This window comes from Coregonus clupeaformis, chromosome 7, assembly GCF_020615455.1.
Source record: "Coregonus clupeaformis isolate EN_2021a chromosome 7, ASM2061545v1, whole genome shotgun sequence".
NCBI classification, from domain to species: domain Eukaryota; kingdom Metazoa; phylum Chordata; class Actinopteri; order Salmoniformes; family Salmonidae; genus Coregonus; species Coregonus clupeaformis.
The window spans coordinates 75,383,219-75,408,144 of record NC_059198.1 but is presented as its reverse complement, the minus strand read 5'-3'; the positions used below and the strand labels follow the sequence as shown (position 1 = coordinate 75,408,144).

Here is a 24,926-nt window from a genome sequence, read left to right as displayed (position 1 = left end):
ATTGGTGGCTGACGAAATACTTTTTTCCCCCACTGTATCTATCTACCTGTCTCTCTAGGTCTAGGATATATCTATCTACCTGTCTCCCCAGGTCTAGGATATATCTATCTAACTGTCTCTCTAGGTCTGGGATATACAGTGGGGGAAAAAAGTATTTAGTCAGCCACCAATTGTGCAAGTTCTCCCACTTAAAAAGATGAGAAGCCTGTAATTTTCATCATAGGTACACGTCAACTATGACAGACAAAATGAGATTTTTTTTTCTAGAAAATCACATTGTAGGATTTTTAATGAATGTATTTGCAAATTATGGTGGAAAATAAGTATTTGGTCAATAACAAAAGTTTCTCAATACTTTGTTATATACCCTTTGTTGGCAATGACACAGGTCAAACGTTTTCTGTAAGTCTTCACAAGGTTTTCACACACTGTTGCTGGTATTTTTGCCCATTCCTCCATGCAGATCTCCTCTAGAGCAGTGATGTTTTGGGGCTGTCACTGGGCAACACGGACTTTCAACTCCCTCCAAAGATTTTCTATGGGGTTGAGATCTGGAGACTGGCTAGGCCACTCCAGGACCTTGAAATGCTTCTTACGAAGCCACTCCTTCGGTGCCCGGGCGGTTGTTTGGGATCATTGTCATGCTGAAAGACCCAGCCACGTTTCATCTTCAATGCCCTTGCTGATGGAAGGAGGTTTTCACTCAAATCTCACGATACATGGCCCCATTCATTCTTTCCTTTACACGGATCAGTCGTCCCTGGTCCCTTTGCAGAAAAACAGCCCCAAAGCATGATGTTTCCACCCCCATGCTTCACAGTAGGTATGGTGTTCTTTGGATGCAACTCAGCATTCTTTGTCCTCCAAACACGACGAGTTGAGTTTTTACCAAAAAGTTCTATTTTGGTTTCATCTGACCATATGACATTCTCCCAATTCTCTTCTGGATCATCCAAATGCACTCTAGCAAACTTCAGACGGGCCTGGACATGTACTGGCTTAAGCAGGGGGACACGTCTGGCACTGCAGGATTTGAGTCCCTGGCGGCGTAGTATGTTACTGATGGTAGGCTTTGTTACTTTGGTCCCAGCTCTCTGCAGGTCATTCACTAGGTCCCCCCGTGTGGTTCTGGGATTTTGCTCACCGTTCTTGTGATCATTTTGACCCCACGGGGTGAGATCTTGCGTGGAGCCCCAGATCGAGGGAGATTATCAGTGGTCTTGTATGTCTTCCATTTCCTAATAATTGCTCCCACAGTTGATTTCTTCAAACCAAGCTGCTTACCTATTGCAGATTCAGTCTTCCCAGCCTGGTGCAGGTCTACAATGTTGTTTCTGGTGTCCTTTGACAGCTCTTTGGTCTTGGCCATAGTGGAGTTACAGGTCTGTGAGAGCCAGAAATCTTGCTTGTTTGTAGGTCACCAAATACTTATTTTCCACCATAATTTGCAAATAAATTCATTAAAAATCCTACAATGTGATTTTCTGGAGAAAGAAAATCTCAATTTGTCTGTCATAGTTGACGTGTACCTATGATGAAAATTACAGGCCTCTCTCATCTTTTTCAGTGGGAGAACTTGCACAATTGGTGGCTGACTAAATACTTTTTTCCCCCACTGTATCTATCTACCTGTCTCTCCAGGTCTAGGATATCTATCTACCTGTCTCTCTAGGTCTATGATATATCTATCTACCTGTCTCTCTAGGTCTAGGATATATATATCTACCTGTCTCTCTAGGTCTAGGATATATCTATCTACCTGTCTCTCTAGGTCTAGGATATAGCTATCTACCTGTCTCTCTAGGTCTAGGATATATATATATCTATCTACCTGTCTCTCTAGGTCTAGGATATATCTATCTACCTGTCTCTCTAGGTCTAGGATATATATATCTACCTGTCTCTCCAGGTCTAGGATATATCTATATACCTGTCTCTCCAGGTCTAGGATATCTATCTACCTGTCTCTGTAGGTCTAGGATATATCTATCTACCTGTCTCTCCAGGTCTAGGATATATCTATCTACCTTTCTCCCCAGGTCTAGGATATATATATCTACCTGTCTCTCCAGGTCTAGGATATATCTATCTACCTGTCTCTCTAGGTCTAGGATATATCTATCTACCTGTCTCTCCAGGTCTAGGATATATCTATCTACCTGTCTCTCCAGGTCTAGGATATATCTATCTACCTGTCTCTCTAGGTCTAGGATATATCTATCTACCTGTCTCTCTAGGTCTAGGATATATACCTCCCGAGTGGCGCAGTGGTCTAAGGCACTGCATCGCAGTGCTAGCTGTGCCACTAGAGATCCTGGTTCGAATCCTGGTTCGAATCCAGGCTCTGTCGTAGCCGGCCGTGACCGGGAGACCCATGGGGCGGCGCACAATTGGCCCAGCGTCGTCTAGGGTAGGGGAGGGAATGGCCGGCAGGGATGTAGCTCAGTTGGTAGAGCATGGCGTTTGCAACGCCAGGGTTGTGGGTTGAAATATATAATGTAAGTCGCTCTGGATAAGAGCGTCTGCTAAATGACTAAAATGTAAATGTAAAAAATATATATCTACCTGTCTCTCCAGGTCTAGGATATATCTATATACCTGTCTCTCTAGGTCTATGATATATCTATCTACCTGTCTCTCTAGGTCTAGGATATATCTATCTACCTGTCTCTCTAGGTCTAGGATATACGGTGCATTCAGAAAGTATTCAGACCCCTTCCCTTTTTCCACATTTTGTTATGTTACAGCCTTATTCTAAAATGGATTAAATGCATTTTTTTCGGCATACATTTACACACAATACCTCATATTGACAAAGTGAAAAGTTTTTTGTTTTTTTTGCAACTGTATAAAAAAATATTTTTAAAAATACCTTATTTACATAGGTATTCAGACCTTTTGCTATGATACTCGAAATTGAGCTCAGGTGCATTCTGTTTCCATTGATCATCCTTGAGATGTTTCTACAACTTGGAATCCACCTGTGGTAAACTCAATTGATTGGACATGATTTGGAAAGGCACACACCTGTCTATACATGGTCCCACAGTTGACAGTGCATGTCAGAGCAAAAACCAAGCCATGAAAAACCAAGCCATGAGGTCAAAGGAATTGTCCGTAGAGCTCAGAGACAGGATTGTGTCGAGGCACAGTTCTGGGGAAGGGTACCAAAAAATGTCGGCAGCATTGAACGTCCCCAAGAACACAGTGGCCTCCATTCTTAAATGGAAGAAGTTTGGAACCACCAAGACTCTTCCTAGAGCTGGCCGCCCTGTCAAACTGAGCAATATGGGGAGAAGGGCCTTGGTCAGGGAGGTGACCAAGAACCCGATGGTCACTCTGACAGAGCTTCAGAGTTCGTCTGTGGAGATGGGAGAACCTTCCAGAAGGACATATATCTCTGCAGCACTCCACCAATCAGGCCTTTATGGTAGAGTGGCCATACAGAAGCCACTCCTCAGTAAAAGGCACATGACAGCCCGCTTGGAGTTTGCCAAAAAGCACCTAAAGGACTCTCAGACCATGAGAAACAAGATTCTTTGGTCTGACGAAACAAAGATTGAACTCTTTGGCCTGAATGCCAAGTGTCACGTCTGGAGGAAACCTGGCACCATCCCTACGGTGAAGCATGTTGGTGGCAGCATCATGCTGTGGGGATGTTTTTCAGCGGCAGGGACAGGGAGACTAGTCAGGATAGAGGGGAAAGGTGAACAGAGCAAAGTACAGAGAGATCCTTGATGAAAATCTGCTCCAGAGCGCTCAGAACCTCAGACTGGGGCGAAGGTTCACCTTCCAACAGGACAACGACTCTAAGCACACAGCCAAGGCAACGCAGGAGTGGCTTTGGGACAAGTCTCTGAATGTCCTTGAGTGGCCCAGCCAGAGCCCGGACTTGAACCCAATCAAACATCTCTGGTGAGACCTGAAAACAGCTGTGCAGCGACGCTCCCTATAAAAAGTATTTATTATTTGGGTATTGTGTGTAGATTGATTGATTGGGGGAAAAACAATTCAATCCATTTTAGAATAAGGCTGTGACGTAACAAAATGTGGAAAAAGTCAAGGGGTCTGAATACTTTCCGAATGCACTTGTATCTATCTACCTCTCTCTAGGTCTATGATATATCTATCTACCTGTCTCTCTAGGTCTAAGATACACTATATATACAAACGTGTGTGGACACCCCTTCAAATTAGTGGATTCGGCTATTTCAGCCACACCCGTTACTGACAGGTGTATAAAATCGAGCACACAGCCATGCAATCTCCATAGACAAACGTTGGCAGTAGAATGGCCTTACTGAAGAGCTCAGTGACTTTCAACGTGGCACCGTTATAGGATGCCACCTTTCCAACAAGTCAGTTCGTCAAATGTCTGCCCTGCTAGAGCTGCCCCGGCCAACTGTAAATGCTGTTATTGTGAAGTGGAAACATCTAGGAGCAACAACAGCTCAGCCACGAAGTGGTAGACCACACAAGCTCACAGAACGGGACCGCCGAGTGCTGTAGCGCGTAAACATCGTCTGTCCTCGGTTGCAGCGCTTACTACCGAGTTCCAAACTGCCTCTGGAAGCAACGTCAGCACAAGAACTGTTCGTCGAGAGCTTCATGAAATGGGTTTCCATGGCCGAGCACAAGCCTAAGATCACCATGCGCAATGCCAAGCGCCGGCTGGAGTGGTGTAAAGCTTGCCACCATTGGACTCTGGAGCAGTGGAAACGTGTTCTCAGGAGTGATAAATCACTCTTCACCATCTGGCGGTCCGACGGACAAATCTGGGTTTGGCGGAAGCCAGGAGAACGCTACCTGTCCCAATGCATAGGGCCAACTGTACAGTTTGGTGGAGGAGGAATAATGATCTGGGGCTGTTTTTCATGGTTCGGGCTAGGCCCCTTAGTTCCAGTGAAGGGAAATCTTAACGCTACAGCAGACAATGACATTCTAGACAATTCTGTGCTTCCAACTTTGTGGCAATAGTTTGGAGACGGCCCTTTCCTGTTTCAGCATGATAATGCCCCCGTGCACAAAGCGAGGTCCATATAGAAATGGTTTGTTGCGATCGATGTGGAAGAACTTGACTGGCCTGCACAGAGCCCTGACCTCAACCCCATCGAACACCTTTGGGATGAATTGGAACGCCGACTGCGAGCCAGGCCTAATCGCCCAATATCAGTGCCTGACCTCACTAATGCGCTTGTGGCTGAATGGAAGCAATGTTCCAACATCTAGTGGAAAGCCTTCCCAGAAGAGTGGAGGCTGTTATAGCAGCGAAGGGGGGACCAACTCATGCCCATGATTTTGGAATGAGATGTTCGACGAGCAGGTGTCCACATACTTTTGGTCATGTAGTGTATGTTTACATGTCTCTATAGGTCTAGGATATATATACCTGTCTCTCTTCAGGATGGTGACACTTTCTGTTTGTCTTTATGTACATGTCAAATACATTGTCTTTACGTACGTCAAATACTTTCAAGTACTTTAGCTGTGCTTGATTAAGTTACCTCTATGCCATGGAATAGTACCAAAAGTGTACGGTCCAAGCTAAATCAAGCGCACCTCAAGTATTTGACCCAACGATGCCCATCACATCTTTAACTAATTACAAAGCTCAGGGTTAGGTTTAATTAGTGATGGGGAAACAAGTATCCTATTGCTTTAATCTCAGTAGATCTAAAATGGGTCTTGATAGATGACTATCGATCTGCTCTGCCCTTCTATGATGACTATAGATCTGCTCTGCCCTTCTATGATGACTATAGATCTGCTCTGCCCTTCTATGATGACTATAGATCTGCTCTGCCCTTCTATGATGACTATAGATCTGCTCTGCCCTTCTATGATGACTATAGATCTGCTCTGCCCTTCTATGATGACTATAGATCTGCTCTGCCCTTCTATGCTTTTCTTCTGTTTCTCCACTAATACCAAACATCGGTTTATCTTGTCTGTCTGATTGACTGGTTCTGTTTTCATTTGGCTCATTCTGTCTCTGTCTGAAACACTGTGGGTTTGTGTTGTTGTGTTTTGAGACTGTACTCAGTCCTTGGAGCTTCCACCCCTGAGTTTATATCTCCTTCCTTTTAAAGGCCTCTCAACCCCGGCCCCAACACACACACACACTATAGAAACACATACAGCCCCAAGCCACCATGACCAATTCAAACCAGTACACACACAGAGACAGACCCACACCGACACTCACACTCCAGTCCGTTGGCCAGCCCACTTCCTGAGTACACAGGAGCTGGATGACAGAACTGGGAGGTAAAATCGCCCGACTATCCTTATGCTGCTACTGCTGTAACCATCCTCAGTCATCAGTCACCTGCACAATCCCTGCTACAGTATAACAACCCAGGGCAGGGTTACCATCCTGTCAAACCACCATACAAGAGTCATCCCAGTGAGTAGACCCTCAGATGGCCGTTTCTCCTAGTAGCTCTCTACGGTTGACTTTGACTATCCCCCCATACCACTGGGAATCTCTCCTATTAGCGTTGCCCCCTGGGTCCGTATGAAGCTGCCCCATCCCCCTCCGGGTGGATAGCTCAGGTGTTTTGAGTTTTTATCCGCCGTTCAGATTTAGAAACAGAAACTGCTGCAATGATTTCCTCCCGGAGGCGTGGCCTAGGGGTGTGATCTGTGATTGGGTGACTGGTTTGAGTGAGTGCTCTCCTGTCCAATCCCCTGTCTGTGTGTCCCTGTCCCTCCCCCAGCCTACATCCACTCCAACCAGATCATGGGCTGGGGAGAGAAGGCCATTGAGATCCGCTCCGTGGAGACGGGACACCTCGATGGAGTTTTCATGCACAAGCGAGCTCAGCGACTGAAGTTCCTGTCGGAGAAGAACGACAAGGTGTGTGTAAGCACAAACACACGTATACAAGCTAAGAGCACACCAGCTGTAAGAAAGCCTAAAAATATAAGCCAACACACATGCTAACCCTCCTCATGATGCTTTGTGCAGGTGTTTTTCGCCTCTGTGCGTTCCGGCGGCAGCAGCCAAGTCTTCTTCATGACCCTGAACCGGAGCTCTATGATGAACTGGTAACCCTGGTAACCCCTCCTCCTTACATCCTCCCTCCATACTGTACATCCCTAACCAGAGGACAGGATGGAGGGATGAAGAGGGAGAACTGAGACAGACGAGTGAACACAGAGACGGGAGGAGGAGAGAGTCTCCCAGCCAGGCAGACGTTTGCAGTACCAACCTACCTCCACAAGAGGAACCAGAGAGGAACAGCAACTCTGCAGATCACACTCAGACAACTCTTTCTCTCTGTTGTGTTAGTTTCTCTCAGGCTTCGTCCGAGATGGCCCCCAATTTCCTATATAGTGCAATACTTTTGGTCAGAGTAGCCATTTTGGACGTAGCCTCCGTGTTTATCCCAGGTGTTGTTGTTTTTGAGAGGTGGTGACAGGATGTGCTAGTGTAGTCTCCCTAATGGGGTCAGGGACCAAGCGTATTGTCATGACCCCTGACCTTTGTGTGTATATATGGTGGGGGTGAGTGTAGATTCCTGACTGCTGGAGCAGTTGAAAAAATACCAATATTGTCACCAAAAATATGATATTCTTGGCATAGATGCCATTCTTGTTCTAGTTCACCTGTGCTCCCCACTTTCTCTGCGAATGTTCTATTTGACAGTCGATCTATTTGCCATATTTCTATCGTTACACATCTGTAAATGCCACATTCTATGATCTGAAACAGACCTGCTTTCCTATTGGACACTCTTACACTGAGACGGAACAACAGAGAAAAGGAAGACAGGATGATGAGAGAACGAGAGCAGTCTGAGTTTGTTTCCTTTATCTTCCTCCTGTTTTGGTGGGGGTTTTGGGCTTCCATGGTGACATCACTATTTTTGTAAATGAGTTAGACCAATAAGAAAGAGTTCCAATCCTCTCTGCCAATAGCAGCTAATTTTCTGTTTTCCCCTCCCCACTCAAACCACTCCCAGATAGTACTAGCAAAATTATTGCTTAAGAAATTGCTCTTTGCTAAGAAGCTGTTTCTTTTTTACCATTTTAATTGTAAATAATCACGGTAAGGTACTTAATTGTTACCAGAAATGATTTGATATGGAGATAAAAATGGCTGCGTTGGACAAACGTATGGGTTGGTTAATGGTCAGACTTCTTCCTACACTCCACCTCTTCTCTCCATCTCTTCCCCTGCCTCCGTTGGTTCACCTGCTTCTGTACATGTGCATAGTGACACCTATTCTACTTGTCATCAATTCTGACTTCTAAACTAAGGCAATACACAGGTCTAACTGGAGAGATGCGTGGTTGGGACTATTAACTTTCCAAAATGAGATTCACCATGTTAGCGTCAGTCAGGACCTTAGACTGCTGTGGTTTAAATGTACTTAAACTAGTTTTAGACGGCCAGGTAGAATGACCACACTATGAATCTCCACTATATTCACTTGAATCACATATCGTTTTTTAGGATACTGTGTCTGACTCTGTAACATAAGATCTGCCAAGGTAGTTGGTGAAAGTGGAGGAGGGTGTCTGTGTGTACTGAACCAATGTTGATAGACTACTGATGTGGGGTTGTATGGATAAATATAAGTGTGACCGACTGGTGTATGAACCTGGGTTGGCAGCCATCTTGCTTTCTCATATCTAGTCCTGTCAGATCTGTGAACACTGCAGGGGTATAGGTTAGAGAGAAGGGGGTTGATTCCAAGAAACCGTAGGGGAAATGTGATTTAAGCATTTCATTATGATATCTGACTGATCATTTAGAAAAAGACAGTCATCATGTTCATACTAGAAGGCTTTCTACAGAATAGAGAAAATGGTTTAAGGGATTTCTAAAATGTGTTTTTATCGTGGTATAATTTGTATTTACATTTTTTGTAAGTATCAGAGTGTGTGTGCATATGAGGATTAAACTCTGCCACTGTTAAGATCGTCTGTGCATTGTGTGACTGAGCGTGTGTGTGTGTGTGCTTTCAACTCGTCTGAATCACTGGGATCAATAACCCGCCCCCAGACTGGTACTCCACTATGATGTTGAAACGTAACTGTCCTTCCTTGTACAGACGTGATCACGGAGACATCCTCTACTGCTTTACTTCTCTCTGTCTGGATGTCTTCTTCTAAAATCTAAAATGCACAGCAGCACCATCACACACTGTTGGCCACGTAATTCCCTTCCCGCCAGCTTTGTCCACCATGTTGAGCTCCTTAACACACACACACGTAACACTAGACATAAAATGAAGTCCTGCTCTGCAGAGGGTCCCTATGATTTCCTTGTTTGAGTGCTAATCTCAGTTGTGATTTTCATGTTCTTTTTGTGATTAAAACCAATGTCAATACTGCTGTATGTAGATCTGAAGCCACAGAGGGCTCTGGCTCCATGGGTTTATCTGTGTCATGTGTGTGTATGGCAGATTACCCAAGGTGCTTCACCTCCATGATCTGTGTCATGTGTGTATGGCAGATTACCCAAGGTGCTTCACCTCCATGATCTGTGTCATGTGTGTGTATGGCAGATTACCCAAGGTGCTTCACCTCCATGATCTGTGTCATGTGTGTGTATGGCAGATTACCCAAGGTGCTTCACCTCCATGATCTGTGTCATGTGTGTGTATGGCAGATTACCCAAGGTGCTTCACCTCCATGATCTGTGTCATGTGTGTGTATGGCAGATTACCCAAGGTGCTTCACCTCCATGATCTGTGTCATGTGTGTGTATGGCAGATTACCCAAGGTGCTTCACCTCCATGATCTGTGTCTTGTGTGACAGTGCTTGAAGTGGAATGAAAAAGTTGCCAGTATTCATTTAAAATGTTACACTACATGTAATCTCAGCTGTTAAGGCTGTCACAAAAGACTATAGTAAAAGGGGTCCATATTTTACAGCCATTATTCTATCAGAGGTGCCGGTACTCAAGCTGTAGCAAATCAGAAGAGCCTGATCTCTGTACCAGTACCGGTCATCACCAGCCCACTTCAACCACTGGTCTGAGAGCAGTTCTCCGGTGTTCTGTTCTGGTTGTCTGCATGTAGAGGTGTGGGGAGAGCAGATCAGGACTGACTGCAGTAGGCCTACTCACAGCTTCTTCATACTTTTTTGGCCTCCAAGCTCACGTCACAAATATTTGTTTTTAATTAGTGAGGATAATTTTATTAAACATTGATGATGAGGGAACACAATGTTGGGATGGTATTTGTACACTGGATCCTAGCTTCCTTCCAGTTTAGCAATAAAGAAGTTAATACTGACTTATTTAGTGTTCTGCTTCCCTGTGTCAACACGACACACAGAGGGAGGTAGGGTGTATGGCTGATGAACATGGATACATGTGATTCTGGATGCTTTTTGTTTTACACTTCCATGTAACCTACTCACACACTTCATGTTTCCAAATGTCAACATGCATTAAAGATGTGTTGTGTGTGAATGACTCATTTCTCCTCTCTCATTAAATTATTGGGTTATGAGCCTATATTCCCTCTCATCCAGTGTACTATCTTCAGCAAACATAGCCCAATATTGGACTAAAAGAGCCTATCGTTACTCCTTGTAGTCCAAGGACTTTACATGTTCTGTTTAGAGGTGAATTGGCTCTGGCAGCCAAAACAGCCAAATACTCCATCTAAATGTGAATCGATTCTCAATTGCGTTGCAGTTCAAGAAACACAACACCCTCTACTATCATATCACATCAAAACAATTTCACAAATGCAAAATATACACTTACTGTACACCAGTGGAGGCTGGTGGGAGGAGCTATAGGAGGATGGGCTCATTGTAATGGCTGGAATGGAATAAATGGAACGGTATCAAACATATAGAAATCATGTTTGACTGCGTTCCTTTGATACCATTCCAATGAGCCTGTCCTCCTATAGCTCCTCCCACCAGCCTCCACTGCTGTACACTGTTTTAAACCACGTTGGTGGCGTCAGTCTTCCGTTTACAAACAGGTGTTCGGAGACACAAATAGCCAATTAGGTGCGCCTCGGTCTTCCGTCTGTTTCCGTAAACAAGCGCTGTAACATGGATATACGGCCGTGTAGGTACCCTAAGCAAAAGGATGTTGCATAAAGCTTACCTAATTTTTTACTTTCACTGCATCAAGGATAGCATACACAGCTTTGCAGCCTTCTTCAGTGTGTAGGTACACATCTTTTTCATTCAAAACAGCATTGATAGGGAACAAGTGAGCAGCAGGTGCTTCTAATCAGGGTCAGGGATGTGGCTTCTCTGGTCTACCTGTATACGAGTTATGGCTTGGTGCCCCGGGTGGGTGGAGATTTCACTTAAGGACCAATGGAATGGACTAAAATGAACAAACTCTGCCCACCAGGGGCACCAGGCCTTGCAAGACGAACTCAACCAATCACAAAGGAATACAGAATTATAGCCAAATTGGAAAAATACTTCAATGGGGTTAATGCGTGAATTCTGTGAGGGCCCAGTATCTACTACTCTTTTTAAACCCCTGTTCTAGCTGTGTGTGTGCAATGTGGTGCCTCAATCATCAGACAATATCAATGGTACAATATAGGTGATTTTGTAAATAGTAGTTGTAGCTGATGCTTTCAAAGTTGGTTATATTATATATAATTTGAAAGGTAATTTCACGACTTTCAGAACCACTTATCAAACAAAGTTTAAAATGTATCAGGTTCATTTTTTAAAGCCATTTATACAGGTAATATTTATATGTATCCTAGAGGTCAAAGTCCTGTTGACCTGAAAACGTGTCTGATGGATAGCTGTGAATCTAAGCTTTCCAATTATATATGATTAAAGGGTATAAGTGAGCAATAACATGTTATGTACTGACGTTTGTCATAGGCTAAAATTCCTATGGGAGAAATGAAATAAAGAGTGATAACATACAGAAAGCTACAATTGCTGCACTGCTATCAGACATTTTCCAACTCTAGGGACATATACCTTCAAAAAAATCACTATGAGACATCGTCGGCCCAAGTGAGCCCGACCGACCCCCTTGGCTCATGGACTAAAGGCATAACTGTGCTAATTAGCTATCTGGGTCTCCGAACACCTGTGTGTGAACGGAAGGACGCCACAAACGGGTTGTCACTGAAAAATACTGTCGGCTGCAACTGCGTTAAAAAAAGTGTACAGTAAGTGTATATTTAGCTTTTGTGAAATTATTTGGATGTGATATGAAAGTAGAGGGCTTTATGTTTTTACAATTGTACCGCAATTGAAAATCGATTAACGTATAGATAGAGTATTTGGCTGTCAGAGACAATTCTTCTCTAAACAGAACATGTAAGGTCCACTTTAATGGAAACCTATAGGGATGCGTTTCCACTTGATAGCACAGTCAACTGACTATCGTAAAAATTCATGAAAACAAATATTTGCTTTTCGGTCTTGAGGTTAGGCATAACGTTAGCAGTGTGGTTATTTTACCAGATAATATGACTGAGAACACACTCATTTACAGCAACGACGTAGGGAATAGTTCCAGGGCAGAGGAGGGGGAAGGAATGAGCCAATTGGAAGGTTAGTGTTAGGTTTAAAATAACATTTTAAGATAAATTGTAGAAATAGGCGGGGTTTATGAACTTGTGGCTGTGGTAACTAGTGACGACCCTACGGATGCCGCAGTAAAATTGGTCGCGCTTGCGCAGTCCCGTTCCTCTTTTTCCTGGAAGGTAAGCGTTGCATGGCGCGTGCTTCTGTTCACGGGGGGAAACATACAACTTTTAGTAGTTTAATGTCAGTTTATTTTTGACTGGTCAGATTCATTTTAGGTTTTGGTAGTCGAAAGAGAAGTGAAAAGGTCGAAATGAAGTTTGTTTGCTGAGTGTAGGTGCTCTCAGCGATAGGGTGTGGGTCCCATGTTTCACGTTTCTGTAGCCACGGCTCTACTGAAAAAGAGGCATGAGGCCTTCCGCGCGCTTGTTGGAAGTTGTTAGTCATGTCTTGCTAGACATACTAGCCTAGCCGAATGTTGACAACTCCGCTAGGAAAGCTAACCATGTTGTAATGTACTTTGACATGAGACTATTTGTTAACAAACCATACATACAATTAACTTTCTGAAAATGACCATTTGTTGAGACATTTTAGGTAATCGCTAGATAACATTAGCTAATTGGCTAGGTAATACAATGTGTTTGTAAATAACTAACACTTGCTAGCATGTCGTAGCTACATTTAATGAATGTTATCTTTGTACAAATACGGGAACGTTATCTCCATTGGCATGGATTAAATGCCAAACCTCTAAAATTAATAATTAGTTTTCCACCAACAGCATGGAATTGTCATTCTAGCTAGCTAAGTAACAGTAGCAAGCGAACACTGCTTTCAATCTAGCCATCTGGCTAACACGTTATCGCTTCTATTTATAAACCAACGAGTCGTTTATTAATTTAACAACTATTTGGTATGTATGTCTTTATAATCCGTAATCGGTGTTAGTGTATGTATTGTCCCAATTTGTTCATCCATAGGCATAGTTAAGGTTAGCTAGTTACGTGTTGTAGCCGGGCCTGGCAGAATCTTATTGTTAGCCTTTTTTTTTACTAACTAGCCAAACTTATTGGCTGAACGGTATCGCTGGTACTTGTGTTTATATCAGTAGTTAGTTGACGTTAGCGCAGAGGAAGCTGTCTAGCCAACATTGGCTATAAATGTTGTCGGGTCAGTTCCGAACGTCCCGGGCCAGGCCTACCCGTTATTTACCGGGGCACCATGATGCGGCAGGTTTATTGCGCGGCGAACTCCGGTTCTGCCTCCCGAGCGAAGGCGCAGGCCAAACTGGGACACGTGGACAGGGCGTGGGAATGGTTAACCAGACGAGGTCGGGCCCTGGTCCACTCTTTTCGTCTGATCTGTGAAATAAATTTGTTAGCAGTCGCCGTTAAGGTTGTTTGCAATCTTTCCACGCGTGCTGGGACGTCCAGCATGCCCACGTTATCATCCTCCACATCACGTGTGTCAAATTAATTCCACGGAGGGTCGAGTGTTTGCGGGTTTTCGCTCCTCCCTTGTACTTGATTGATTGATTAAGGTCACTGATTAGTAAGGAACTCCCCTCACCTGGTTGTCGAGGTCTTAATTTAATGGAAATCCAGCAGACACTAGGCCCTCCATGGGATGAGTTTGACACGCCAGCTCCACATGTTGGCTATGACGTATTCCCCACGAGCATGGAAGGATGGTTTTGTAAAGTTTAATCAGGAAGTCTATGATACTTAGGAGGATGCGATTTCAAATGGTCAGAAGCCAAATGCTCAGTAATTTCCTGATTTGAGTATGGTTACATTCTCAGATTAATATAATAGTTTCATTTCAACTTTAACATGCGTTGCAATAACTAATAATCCTGTTTACATGGACATGTCTGAAATCAATCAACTTTGATAAATGCAGAAAATCGGCAATCAAAATAAATGTTCTACCACAGCGGCCATGTTATTTATGGGAACCCTATTTGATTCGGAGTTCGGCCATATAAAGTTTGTATGTGAACTATTTCTAAGATGCATGCTTCCAGTTTTTCCGAACTCACTTCACTTGCGCATAACACGTTGAGTAGACCGAAAGTGTCATTGCATCAATGCTTTGTAATAACTTGTCCAACTTTTCTCATTATGTAACCCAACATTTTTAGTGGATATGTGTGCAACAAAAGTACAACATTCACCTTTTGCTACTATTTCTGTTTAGTCTACGCATACAATTTGATTGCCTACGTTTTGGATAAATCCAATGTATGCACCACACAGAACACACTCCACAAATTTGTTTAAATCCCCGTTAGTGAGCATTTCTCCTTTGCCAAGATAATCCATCCACCTGACGTGTGGCATATCAAGCAAGAAGCTGATTAAACAGCATGATCATTAAAGGTGGCCACAGATGTCTCAAGTTTTGAGGGAGCGTGCAGTTGGCATGCTGACTGCAGGAATGTCCACCAGAGCTATTGCCAGATAATTGAATGTTCATTTCTCTACCGTAAAATGCCTCCAACGTCGTTTTTAGAGAAGAATTTGGCAGTACATCCAACTGGCCTCACAACCACAGACCACGTGGGAGCGGTTTGCTGATGTCAACGTTGTGAACAGAGTGCCCCATGGTGGCGGTGGGGTTATGGTATGGGCAGGCATAAGCTGCAGGCAACAAACACGATTGCATTTTGTCGATGGCAATTTTAATGCGCAGAAATACCGTGATGAGATCCTGAGGCCCATTATTTTTATAGCTATCTTTGACCAAGAGATTCATATCTGTATTTCCAGTCACGTGAAAAGCATAGATTAGGACCTAATGCATTTATTTCAATTGACTGATTTCCTCATGAACTGTAACAGTATACTTCTGGTGTAACAAAATGTAATGACGCTGTCAGTCTGATCGATGCTGGCACATGCGCAGATCAAATACACTGCTGGAACTCTTGATTAAGCTGTTTACATGTCCTAATAATTTGGGAGATTGCTCAGAAAACCAGGTGTTTTAATCGGCGTATGCTTACTTAGATTCTGACCGTATGCCGATTTAAGATGAGCAGAGTAAGATGTTTACATCACTATTGCCATATTCGGCCTACTGCCATAATCAGTTTTAATATCAAATTATTAGTGTAGACACTCATTGGCTCTTTACACCTTTTAGAACTTGCTGTTCTTGATCTGAGCAATGTGTGAGTCATTTCTCTGGTATTTTAAGTGTTGTGATGTCTCTCAGAATGTTAAGAGTGGACTGAGTTTTGGGACTATATAGTCGAAAGTAAAAATGTATTCAGTACAGACCAGTGGCTGTATTGCCAGTGCGGTAGCTCAATCGGGGACGTTTTTCCTGATTTTTAAATCAGGGTTTCTGGACTTTTCTGATCAGTATTCATACATCATTGAATTCAACTGGCACTGCTGTAGCTGTAATTGCCTGTTCTAACCTATGCATCTTTCCCTCTTCCCATGCAGTGCCCCAAATCCATCGCACCATGGCAGACACCGATCTTGACTTCACCACCGGAGAGTCTGGCGCCTCCGCCACCATTCCTATGCAGTGCTCTGCCCTGCGAAAGAATGGTTACGTGGTTCTGAAGGGACGCCCTTGCAAGATCGTGGAAATGTCCACCTCCAAGACAGGAAAGCACGGACACGCCAAGGTAGGGGATTGACTGGACATGCATACAAATACTACACTCTAGGGATGCCCCTGCTAGAGGGTGGACATTTACAGCAGTATTGGGGAATTCTGGTGAACAGGCATTGGGTGTACATGCATTGTCCACATCTGTAGTAATTGACCAATAAATGCTTTTTCTGAATTCACTAATCATAACTTTTGACTCATCAAATTAGGTTTTACTTAACTTGTTATGACAATGCTATTAGTGGTGTAGTAAAACTCTCCTTCCTCTCTTTAGGTTAACATGGTGGGCATTGACATCTTCACCAACAAGAAGTATGAGGACATGTGCCCCTCCACCCACAACATGGACGTGCCCCACATCAAGAGGAATGAGTTCCAGGTCAGTCTGAGCTCCCTTCCTGCCCAGTGAAGATTTTCCTATGCCACAAGGGTTCTCTTATCCAACATGTCCCACAGATTTATAATACCAGTTAACCTCTTGTGTACTAATTCAATAATGACTTGACTAATTCTATCAGGACACTACTTTCCAAGAGACTAGCAAATCCACTTAACACTGCAGTCACTGTCTGGTGTCAATCCAACCACAGTCTGGGATAATAAGGCTAGAAACTCCCAGAAGACTGCCTGTGTAGTTCTGTAGTTGTGCAGGTCACATGGTTTTTAGCCTGTCAGTTGGTGTGTATGGGGACTAGTGAGAACTGCTGTCATCCTTGTCCAGAGATGCATTCAGGGAGCTGTACTGCTCTGAGGAAGTAGCTGCTGAGGCATTGGGAAGTTACTGTCCACAACCCTTTGTTTACCGGTTGGTTACATTACCTGGGGGGTAGACCTGTCACAAAGCAGGATCAAATACGTTGACGTGTTTGGTAGGACTTCGAGCCAATTTATGCTTGGTCCAATAATGTGGTCAGAGGCTCAGTATGGCGGGTGTGGTGCAATTCCGGTCCTCCGGAGGCATGCATAGACCAAATCGAGCACCGTACCTCATCGCCGTGCGCCTCCCACATGTTTTAACAATGCGGAGGGCATCGTAGAGCTCTGCATTGACATGATTGGTTGACGGTAGGGGGGGGGGGAGGTCCTGTATAAACACAAACACGCTCTGCTCAACAGCTCTGCGCTGCTCCACGAAGCGCAAGAAGTATGAATGCCCTGACTTCTGCAGAGGCCGTATCACCGTAAATGCTACGTAATGCAGATGTCGGATTGACCATGCAGCGCCTTTAAGGCGTGGTCAATTGGGTGCCTCATAGTGCTTCTCACTCATTCTCTGTACTTCATTTAAACACATTTGATCACATATTAAAGTGAAACTGACAGCATTTTAGCTAAATTAAATATTTTTAAAAAATTGGTTCACGTAAACCCCCAGGAAGAATGACACTTAATCTGACAAGATTTGTTTTAACACTTTTTTGGTTACTACATTATTCCATATGTGTTATTTCATAGTTTTGATGTCTTCACTATTATTCTACAATGTAAATAAAATTAAGACAAACTCTTGAATGAGTAGGTGTCTGAACTTTTGACTGGTACTGTATGCTAACTGGATAACAGTTGTTCAAGTTCTTGCTAGCTAATCAAATGATACCTGTATATCTAGCTGTGTATAGCCACCGAAAAACAATGAGAGGGAAAAGTCAGTTACTCACCCACTCCAATGATATCCTCCTACCAGCTAGCTAACGTTAGGCTCTGTGTTTTTAGCTTGCTACATAAATAGATATGCTAGCCTATTAGCCACGTTATGACTGAATTGTGATCATTGCACTTGCTAGTTTTATTGTATTGACATTCCCAGCCTTAGTTACATTCATCCGTTTTTGTCCAAATTATTGAGTCATGGAAACTGACAGTGCATCCTGAATGGCGGCAGCAAACAATGTACCAGGCCAGCTGTGATTTACAACCTGATAGCAATATTTTTTTGGACTACCAAGAAATGTGTTGGTGAATTATATTAATCATGCATTGAACTGCATCCATCTATTCTGCCAACAATGCCTTAGTGTACATCATGGAATGTTGAGTGAAATATAATCTATTTTTAAAACCTCAAAGTTGGTTTTGTAGCATAAACTGGGAATGTAATATTTGACTGATTTATGATTGTCTGTTTGTCTCATATCTGCAAAGTAGTTAAAACGCTGTCAGTTCCACTTTAAATGTAACTGTAAATTGTATATTTGCTCACACTGGTTGGCATTGGAGCCTTCCCCTGTGTTAATGCACTCTTTCTAATGCAAGACGATCACCCAGCACTGCGCCCAATACCCGTGGTGTGAGTGTGAATGGTTCTTGCTACAGAGATCTCCTTGGAGATGGCCGTTACACCACAGTGACCAGATCACACACCTGATGTGATGGCTAACAAAACAAATGAACACACACACTTTCTAACATGCTCATCTCTCACATCATCGCCTGATTTATTTTTTTGCATATTGCTTTCTGATCTGCACAGGGTGTCTAAAATAAAGACTACCTGGAATGTGCCTTCATGTGTCCGACTGTGGATGTAACATGTTTTGTGTTTCCAGCTGTTGAACATCACTGATGGGTTCATGTCCCTCATGGGTGACAATGGAGACGTGAGGGAGGACCTGCGTGTGCCTGATTCAGACCTGGGCAAGGAGATAGAGCAGAAGTTTGCCGCCTCGGAGGATATCCTGGTGAGTCTGGAACTGGGTGTGTGCGCGTTTTGGGTGGTGTGTGAAGCTTGACGGGTTTGTTGGTCTTAGCCTTAACCAATCATATCTCTGTCTGCAGGTCTCTGTGCTGTCTGCTATGGGGGAGGAGTGTGCTGTGGCCATTAAGCAGATGACCGGTGGCAAATAGAAAGACAGGACTGGCCTGCCCAGGCAACAAACTCCACCCACAACCAGTCTCTAACATTCTTATTGGTTCTTCTGTCACCAAAGCGACGGCCTTCAGACCACCTCAATCATTCTGTTGTGATTACTCCTTTGTTTTTTCCCCTCTCGTTTTTTGGTTTCTCTCTCCTGACGCTGTCGGGCTGTCCCACCGTTACCACGGCACGCTCGCTGTGTTGGGTGGCATTCTGCCGGATCACTGAGGTTTTGTTTAGTTATACATAATCTACTATATAAAGAAAAGTACTTATTGGTGAAATATAGATTCTTTTTTTGACTTCTTCCTCATTCCTGTTTATTTTTGCCTTCGAGATGTTTTGGTCTTGCCACATACATTCCTGAATGTTTAAAATAATGATGGGATCCAGCTTTTTGTATGATCATTTTTTTATATTCCTTATAATTGAGCTCGTCTGACGCCTTTTTAGAGGGAGGGGGGAGCTGTTTGAATGGTGGGAGGAGGGGGCTTGTGGCCCCTTTTACTGACATTGAACTCCATTAGGGTTGTCCCTCTCTGGCTGCCATATTGCTGCTTCCCAGCATGGCCTCTCTGCTCTGGCTGATCAGACAACTCTGACGCTTTTCTCCCAAACCGTGGGAATGCCGGTGGCTAGCACTTAACAAGCAGTCTTAACAGTCCCACCCCAGCATTTCAAAACACTTCGATATGAAGAAAAAGAGAACATTAGAGAAAAGATGCTAAATATGGAACCAAACTTCAGTGATTTCTCTTGTCAATGCCGCTCTGTCTGTTTAGAAAGCCGGAGGGCCCTGCGCGCTTGCCTCGGTCACCATGGCAACCTGGCCCCGCCTTGGGCATCTCATAATAGTCGGAAAGAGTGAGGCGTTGGTGTGGCAGCGTGGAATGTTCTGGAAGGCATTTTGCAGTGAGGTGTGTGTGTGTGTGAGGGGCTGGGGCGGGGGGAGGGGGGGGCGGGTGGAGTTGCAAACTTATTTTGTTCACTCGAGGCCTTTGTCACCTGACTGGAGATGGCAAAAAATAATAAAGTTAAAACAAATAGAAAATAGCTTTCTTGGTTGTGGTGGTGGTTCTGTGTTTGTCTTCACACTAGAATGTTTCACTGTCCAATCAATGCCTGATTCTTTTGACGTAAAATAATGACAGGAATGGATGGGTTTCAGCTTTGGTTGTGAACTCTACACTGTCCAAGTTGCCTGGGACCATAGGGTATGCTACTCTGTACATTCATACTTGCATAGTATATCAGTTTGATCGATGGCAACTGGCACATCTGTAACATGGCTTCAGCTCCTTCTGCAATGGTCTGAAAATGGGTCAGATGAAAGCAGAATGGTGGAAGTCTGAAAAGGAGAGGAAGCCGCTGCACTCAATCAGTGCTTGACTCCTAGCCTTAAGGGCAGTTTGCTACAGCAGTCTTGAAGCACTTGTACAGCCTGGGTTTGATACCTGTTTTTCACAAGTTGTTTTATAGGATTACATGCATAGAAATGGAATGAATAGAACGGACAAATCATTGACTTGAATGGGGACTGCCGTTCTATTAATTAAGTTCTATGCATCCTATCCAGATAATGTTTGAAAAACTGGGCCCTGATACCCAGTGAAGTACACGTATTCCACTGCTTCCTGTCCTTCTAGTCTTTGGCCCAGTGCCCAGACCGGGAGTACACGGCAAGTTACAACTGAGGCAATGCAATGCACTGCAGATATCACCAGTGTTCAGGGCTCAGCTGAGGTTCAATGACTGAGTGAAACTGGCTGGGTTTGAGCCAAGATGAAGCCCTGTCCCTGCAGGGGCCTATATGGCTTTGGGAGCCACACCCTGCCTGAACGCTCGACACTGCGGTGTGACGACTCCTTCATTCTCTTCACACAACAATCCATATCTCATACACAACTTATCTGCATGCCTGAGTGGGATCATCAAGGCTCTCAGAAACCAGGACCGTGAGTCAGATCAGTCTTAACACTAAACTAGTACGTACACTCACTGGCCAGTTCATGAAAAATGGATCACTCCAGTGAGTCGCGTGGCTTGCTATATAAAGCAGGCATTGAGGCATTTAGTAACTGTTCTATATAATGTTAGAATGGGCTAAACGAGTGACCTGAGCGTGGTATGGTCATCGGTGCCAGGCGCGCCGGATCCAGAATCTCAAACTGCTGCCCTCCTGGGCTTTTCACACACGATAGTGTTTAGGGTTTACCGAGAATGGTGCGACAAACAAACAACTTCCAGTCAGCGGCAGTGCTGTGGGCGAAAACAGCTCGTTGATGAGAGGTCAAAGGAGAATGGCAAGAATCATGCCAGCTAACAGGCGGGCCACAAACTGACATAACGGCGCAGTACAACAGTGGTGTGCAGAACGGCATCTCGGAACGCACAACTCGGCTCCAGTGGACACTCGATCACCAACACTGGACAACTGAGTGGAAAAACATTGCCTGGAACATGACAGCGAGTTCAGTTTACATGAGTTGCCTGCACAGTCCCCAGACCTCAACCTAATAGAGCATCTTTGGGATGAGATTGAGCTGCCTACTGCTATATCGGTCCACTAAATACAGGAGGAGTAAAGACCCAGTGCACTAATTTTGTGATTGTTTTGCTATGTCATTAACACAATGAGGGGGACTAATTTACATTTTAGTCATTTAGCAGACGCTCTTATCCAGAGCGACTTACAGTTAGTGAGTGCATACATTTTTCATACTGGCCCCCGTGGTAATTGAACCCACAACCCTGGCGTTGCAAGCGCCATGCTCTACCAACTGAGCAACATGATAATGATACATACTAATGATTTATTATTTAAATATTGAAAGGGAGTGTTCAACAGAGAGAAACAAAATGGTGGCAAACAATGCAGGCACTAGGGATGGGGACGTGCTGGTCTGAGCAGAGGAGATGTAGTCGTTTGTGTGTGTAAATTGTTTGTGTTTGGGGTGAGGAAAAGTCTATTTCTTCACATTTTGTGTTAAATGGGATTAAAATTGATTAAATTGTCTCTTTTTTTTGGTCAATAATCTACAAAAATAATTACTCTTAATGTCAAAGTGGAAGAAACATGCAAACTTTTTTTAACACCCTAGAGTTGATGTCTGCGCACCCACTGAATCGAATTAGCATAATACAAAAGTCCCCATCAAAATCCATCTGTTTAAGATAAAGATCTGTTTTTTTGCATGGGCTGCGTCTCAATCCACCGCATTCACCAATGCCGGCCTTCCACGTCTGCGGTGGAAGGTGGCAGAGCTACAGCGGTGTTTGGCAGACCATGAGACATCCCAAAAATCGGTCTTCTCACAAAAGTCTGTAGCATCCAAACGGTTTACCCAGTGATTGATGGATAAGTGCAGGAGCTGTCTTTTTTCAAGTCGGTCCATTAGACTATGTTCACCGAAATTCATAAATGACATTATGCTAGAGACTTACTGGTTGATACACATTTTCCATGACTTCTCCATTACTTTTAACCAAATGTTCATGACTATTATTATTGCCTACATGAAAAAGTAAAGCGTTATTGACACTGGAAAGCTGCTGTGTCTGATCCCATGTAGACTTACCACCTTCTGCCATTGTGCCCTTGATCAAGGCACTTAGCCCCCCACATAGAACTGCACTGTTACTCACGTGGTCAACCCTCCATCTGGAGCGCTTCTGGGTGTGCAGGCTTGGCTTTTGATCCAGCCCTGAAACACCCAAGTCTGCTTATCAAGGTCCTGTTGAGCAGCTGATGTTTAGGCTACAATGTGGTTAGACCAGGGCTTGAACAAAAGCCTGCACACCCAGTAGCTATCCTGGAGGATGGTTGCCACCCTTGATATAAAATATTCCAACCAAATACTTTTCTCTTTATAAAATGATTACCTCATTCAATAAATCAGGGATCAAATTGATAAGGTAGGCTACTTCAAAGCAAGGTACAACTAGGCGTGTTTATTAGACTCAAATGTTCATGTTTCAGGGGTGAGATATGCACAGCAAGTTATTTGTCAATTAGGCTATTAGAATATGTTTTACGTTGTCGCAATTACATGGCTACTGTTTAATAGAGGGGAATCCCAGTTTTCCAACGGTGCAGATTTATCTAGGCTCTACAGTTCCGGTGGAAAGGCGACAGCGAAATTAATCCTTAGTTATCTCCCTGGTTAACTATAGCTAACTGAATTGGTGATCTAGTTTGTCTGTGATTATTTTAAACCTGCCGCCTCTCCTCGGGCAATGGCCCACTTGCACTGGCACACACACACAGACATGCACTGAAGGGTCATTCCGATAATGGCTGATATGTACTTTTTTTTATTGATTGATCATATTTAAAAGTGTGCTTTCATGTGTAGTGTCGAGACAACGATGCTGACATGCTGTGATGACAAGAAATCCGCCGACACTGTCCTTGATTATAATGGTTTATTACGTCAAAGATTACAGTATCAATTTACAGACTCCTGCAGACATCTGGAGAACAACTGACCCAATCTCTAATATGTTATTCCTCCCCCTCCTTTGTTCCAACCATGGTATTTATAATATGTAACATAATATGGGTGGTTTTTTATAGACCAATCCCTGGCCTTTACACATCCGAATGTCCTCTGTCTTAGGGGGCCCCTATAGTAATGTTTTCCAGATGTTTCCGCAAAGCAGAATATGCAAACCTCAGCCAAAGTCATAGAATCTTCAGATACTACACATGAATTACATTAACAATTATGAAAATAATTTTCATGCCCTAACAAACCCTAATTTAACAACTTGGAACAGCGCATCATGCCATTCAGGTTGGCGCATTTTAAATCTGCGCAATCTCGAACATCCAACTTTCACGCACAGATTCACAGACTAGCGGCAAATACATTTGAACAAAGCGGAATCAGAAAATGAATGCCCACTCCCCATTGCTATTCAATGAATATCCCGCCTTCATTCAGCTTTGATCAACCTTTTTTGCCTTGGTGAGTGAATCTGGGCCAGTGACAGGCTACTTTGTTTTTATAGAGCTGGAACGCAATTCCTTCAAAACAGCTCCGGCCAAAGTCAAGCACTGGGTTTACCCCTCTATGGAAAATGTGTTAAATATGGGTCCCAAATGTTTTTTTTAAATTCCTGATCTTTATTATATCTCAGATATAGGACAGAAACTTTAAAACAAATTTCCTTTTGATTTATTTTGTGACTACCTGTTTTTCCATGTATGAATCTGTTCCTTAATGCGTTTCTATGGGCTAATAGCAGTAAGGCCAAATTCAATGTTTCATCATCTCACTCATATATATATATATATATATATATATATACACACACACACACTGAACAAAAATAGATGCAACAATTCCAACGATTTTACCGGAGTTACAGTTCCTATAAGGAAATCAGTTAATTGAAATAAATAAATGAGGCCCTAATCTATGGATTTCACAGCCATGGGTGGCCTGGGAGGGCATAGGCCCACAAAAGGGTTTTATTACAGATATAAATACTCCTCAGTTTCATCAGCTGTCCAGGTGGCTGGTCTTAGACGATCCTGCAGGTGAAGAAGCCAGATGTGGAGGTCCTGGGCTGGCGTGATTACACGTGGTCTGCAGTTGTGAGGCTGGTTGGACGTCCTGCCAAATTCTCTAAAACAATGTTGGAAGTGGCTTATGGTAGAGAAATAAACATTGAAATCTCTGGCAACCGCTCTGGTGGACATTCCTGCAGTCAGCATGCCAATTTCACGCTCCCTCAAAACCTCAGACATCTGTGGCATTGTGTTGTGACAAAACTGCACATTTTAGAGCTGCCTTTTGTTTCCAGCACAAGATGCACCTGTTTAATCAGCTTCTTGATATGCCACACCTGTCAGGTGGATGGATTATTTTGGCAAAGGATAAATGCTCACTAACAGGGATGTAAACAAATTTGTGCACAACATTTGAGAGAAATAAGCTTTTT

General features: G+C 43.7%; 1 protein-coding gene across 17 annotated transcripts in view; it reads left to right on the top strand.

Moving 5' to 3' along the window:
- LOC121569307 (eukaryotic translation initiation factor 5A-1) overlaps positions 1 to 19,279 on the top strand; it is a 72,968-nt gene extending 53,689 nt beyond the window's left edge. For 11 of the 17 annotated variants that reach the window (XM_041880141.2, XM_041880142.2, XM_041880140.2 and 8 more), the window contains 4 exons: positions 15,949 to 16,136; positions 16,398 to 16,502; positions 18,670 to 18,801; positions 18,899 to 19,279. In XM_041880141.2, the coding sequence (XP_041736075.2) occupies positions 15,949 to 16,136; positions 16,398 to 16,502; positions 18,670 to 18,801; positions 18,899 to 18,967 (494 nt within the window). In that variant the 3' untranslated portion in view covers positions 18,968 to 19,279. Of the gene's footprint in view, positions 1 to 6,719; positions 6,860 to 6,970; positions 8,011 to 12,591; positions 12,670 to 15,948; positions 16,137 to 16,397; positions 16,503 to 18,669; positions 18,802 to 18,898 lie in introns of those variants that run through there. The other 6 variants (XM_041880149.2, XM_041880157.2, XM_041880156.2 and 3 more) reach the window with 2 other exon arrangements.
- Positions 19,280 to 24,926: the final 5,647 nt, after the last annotated feature.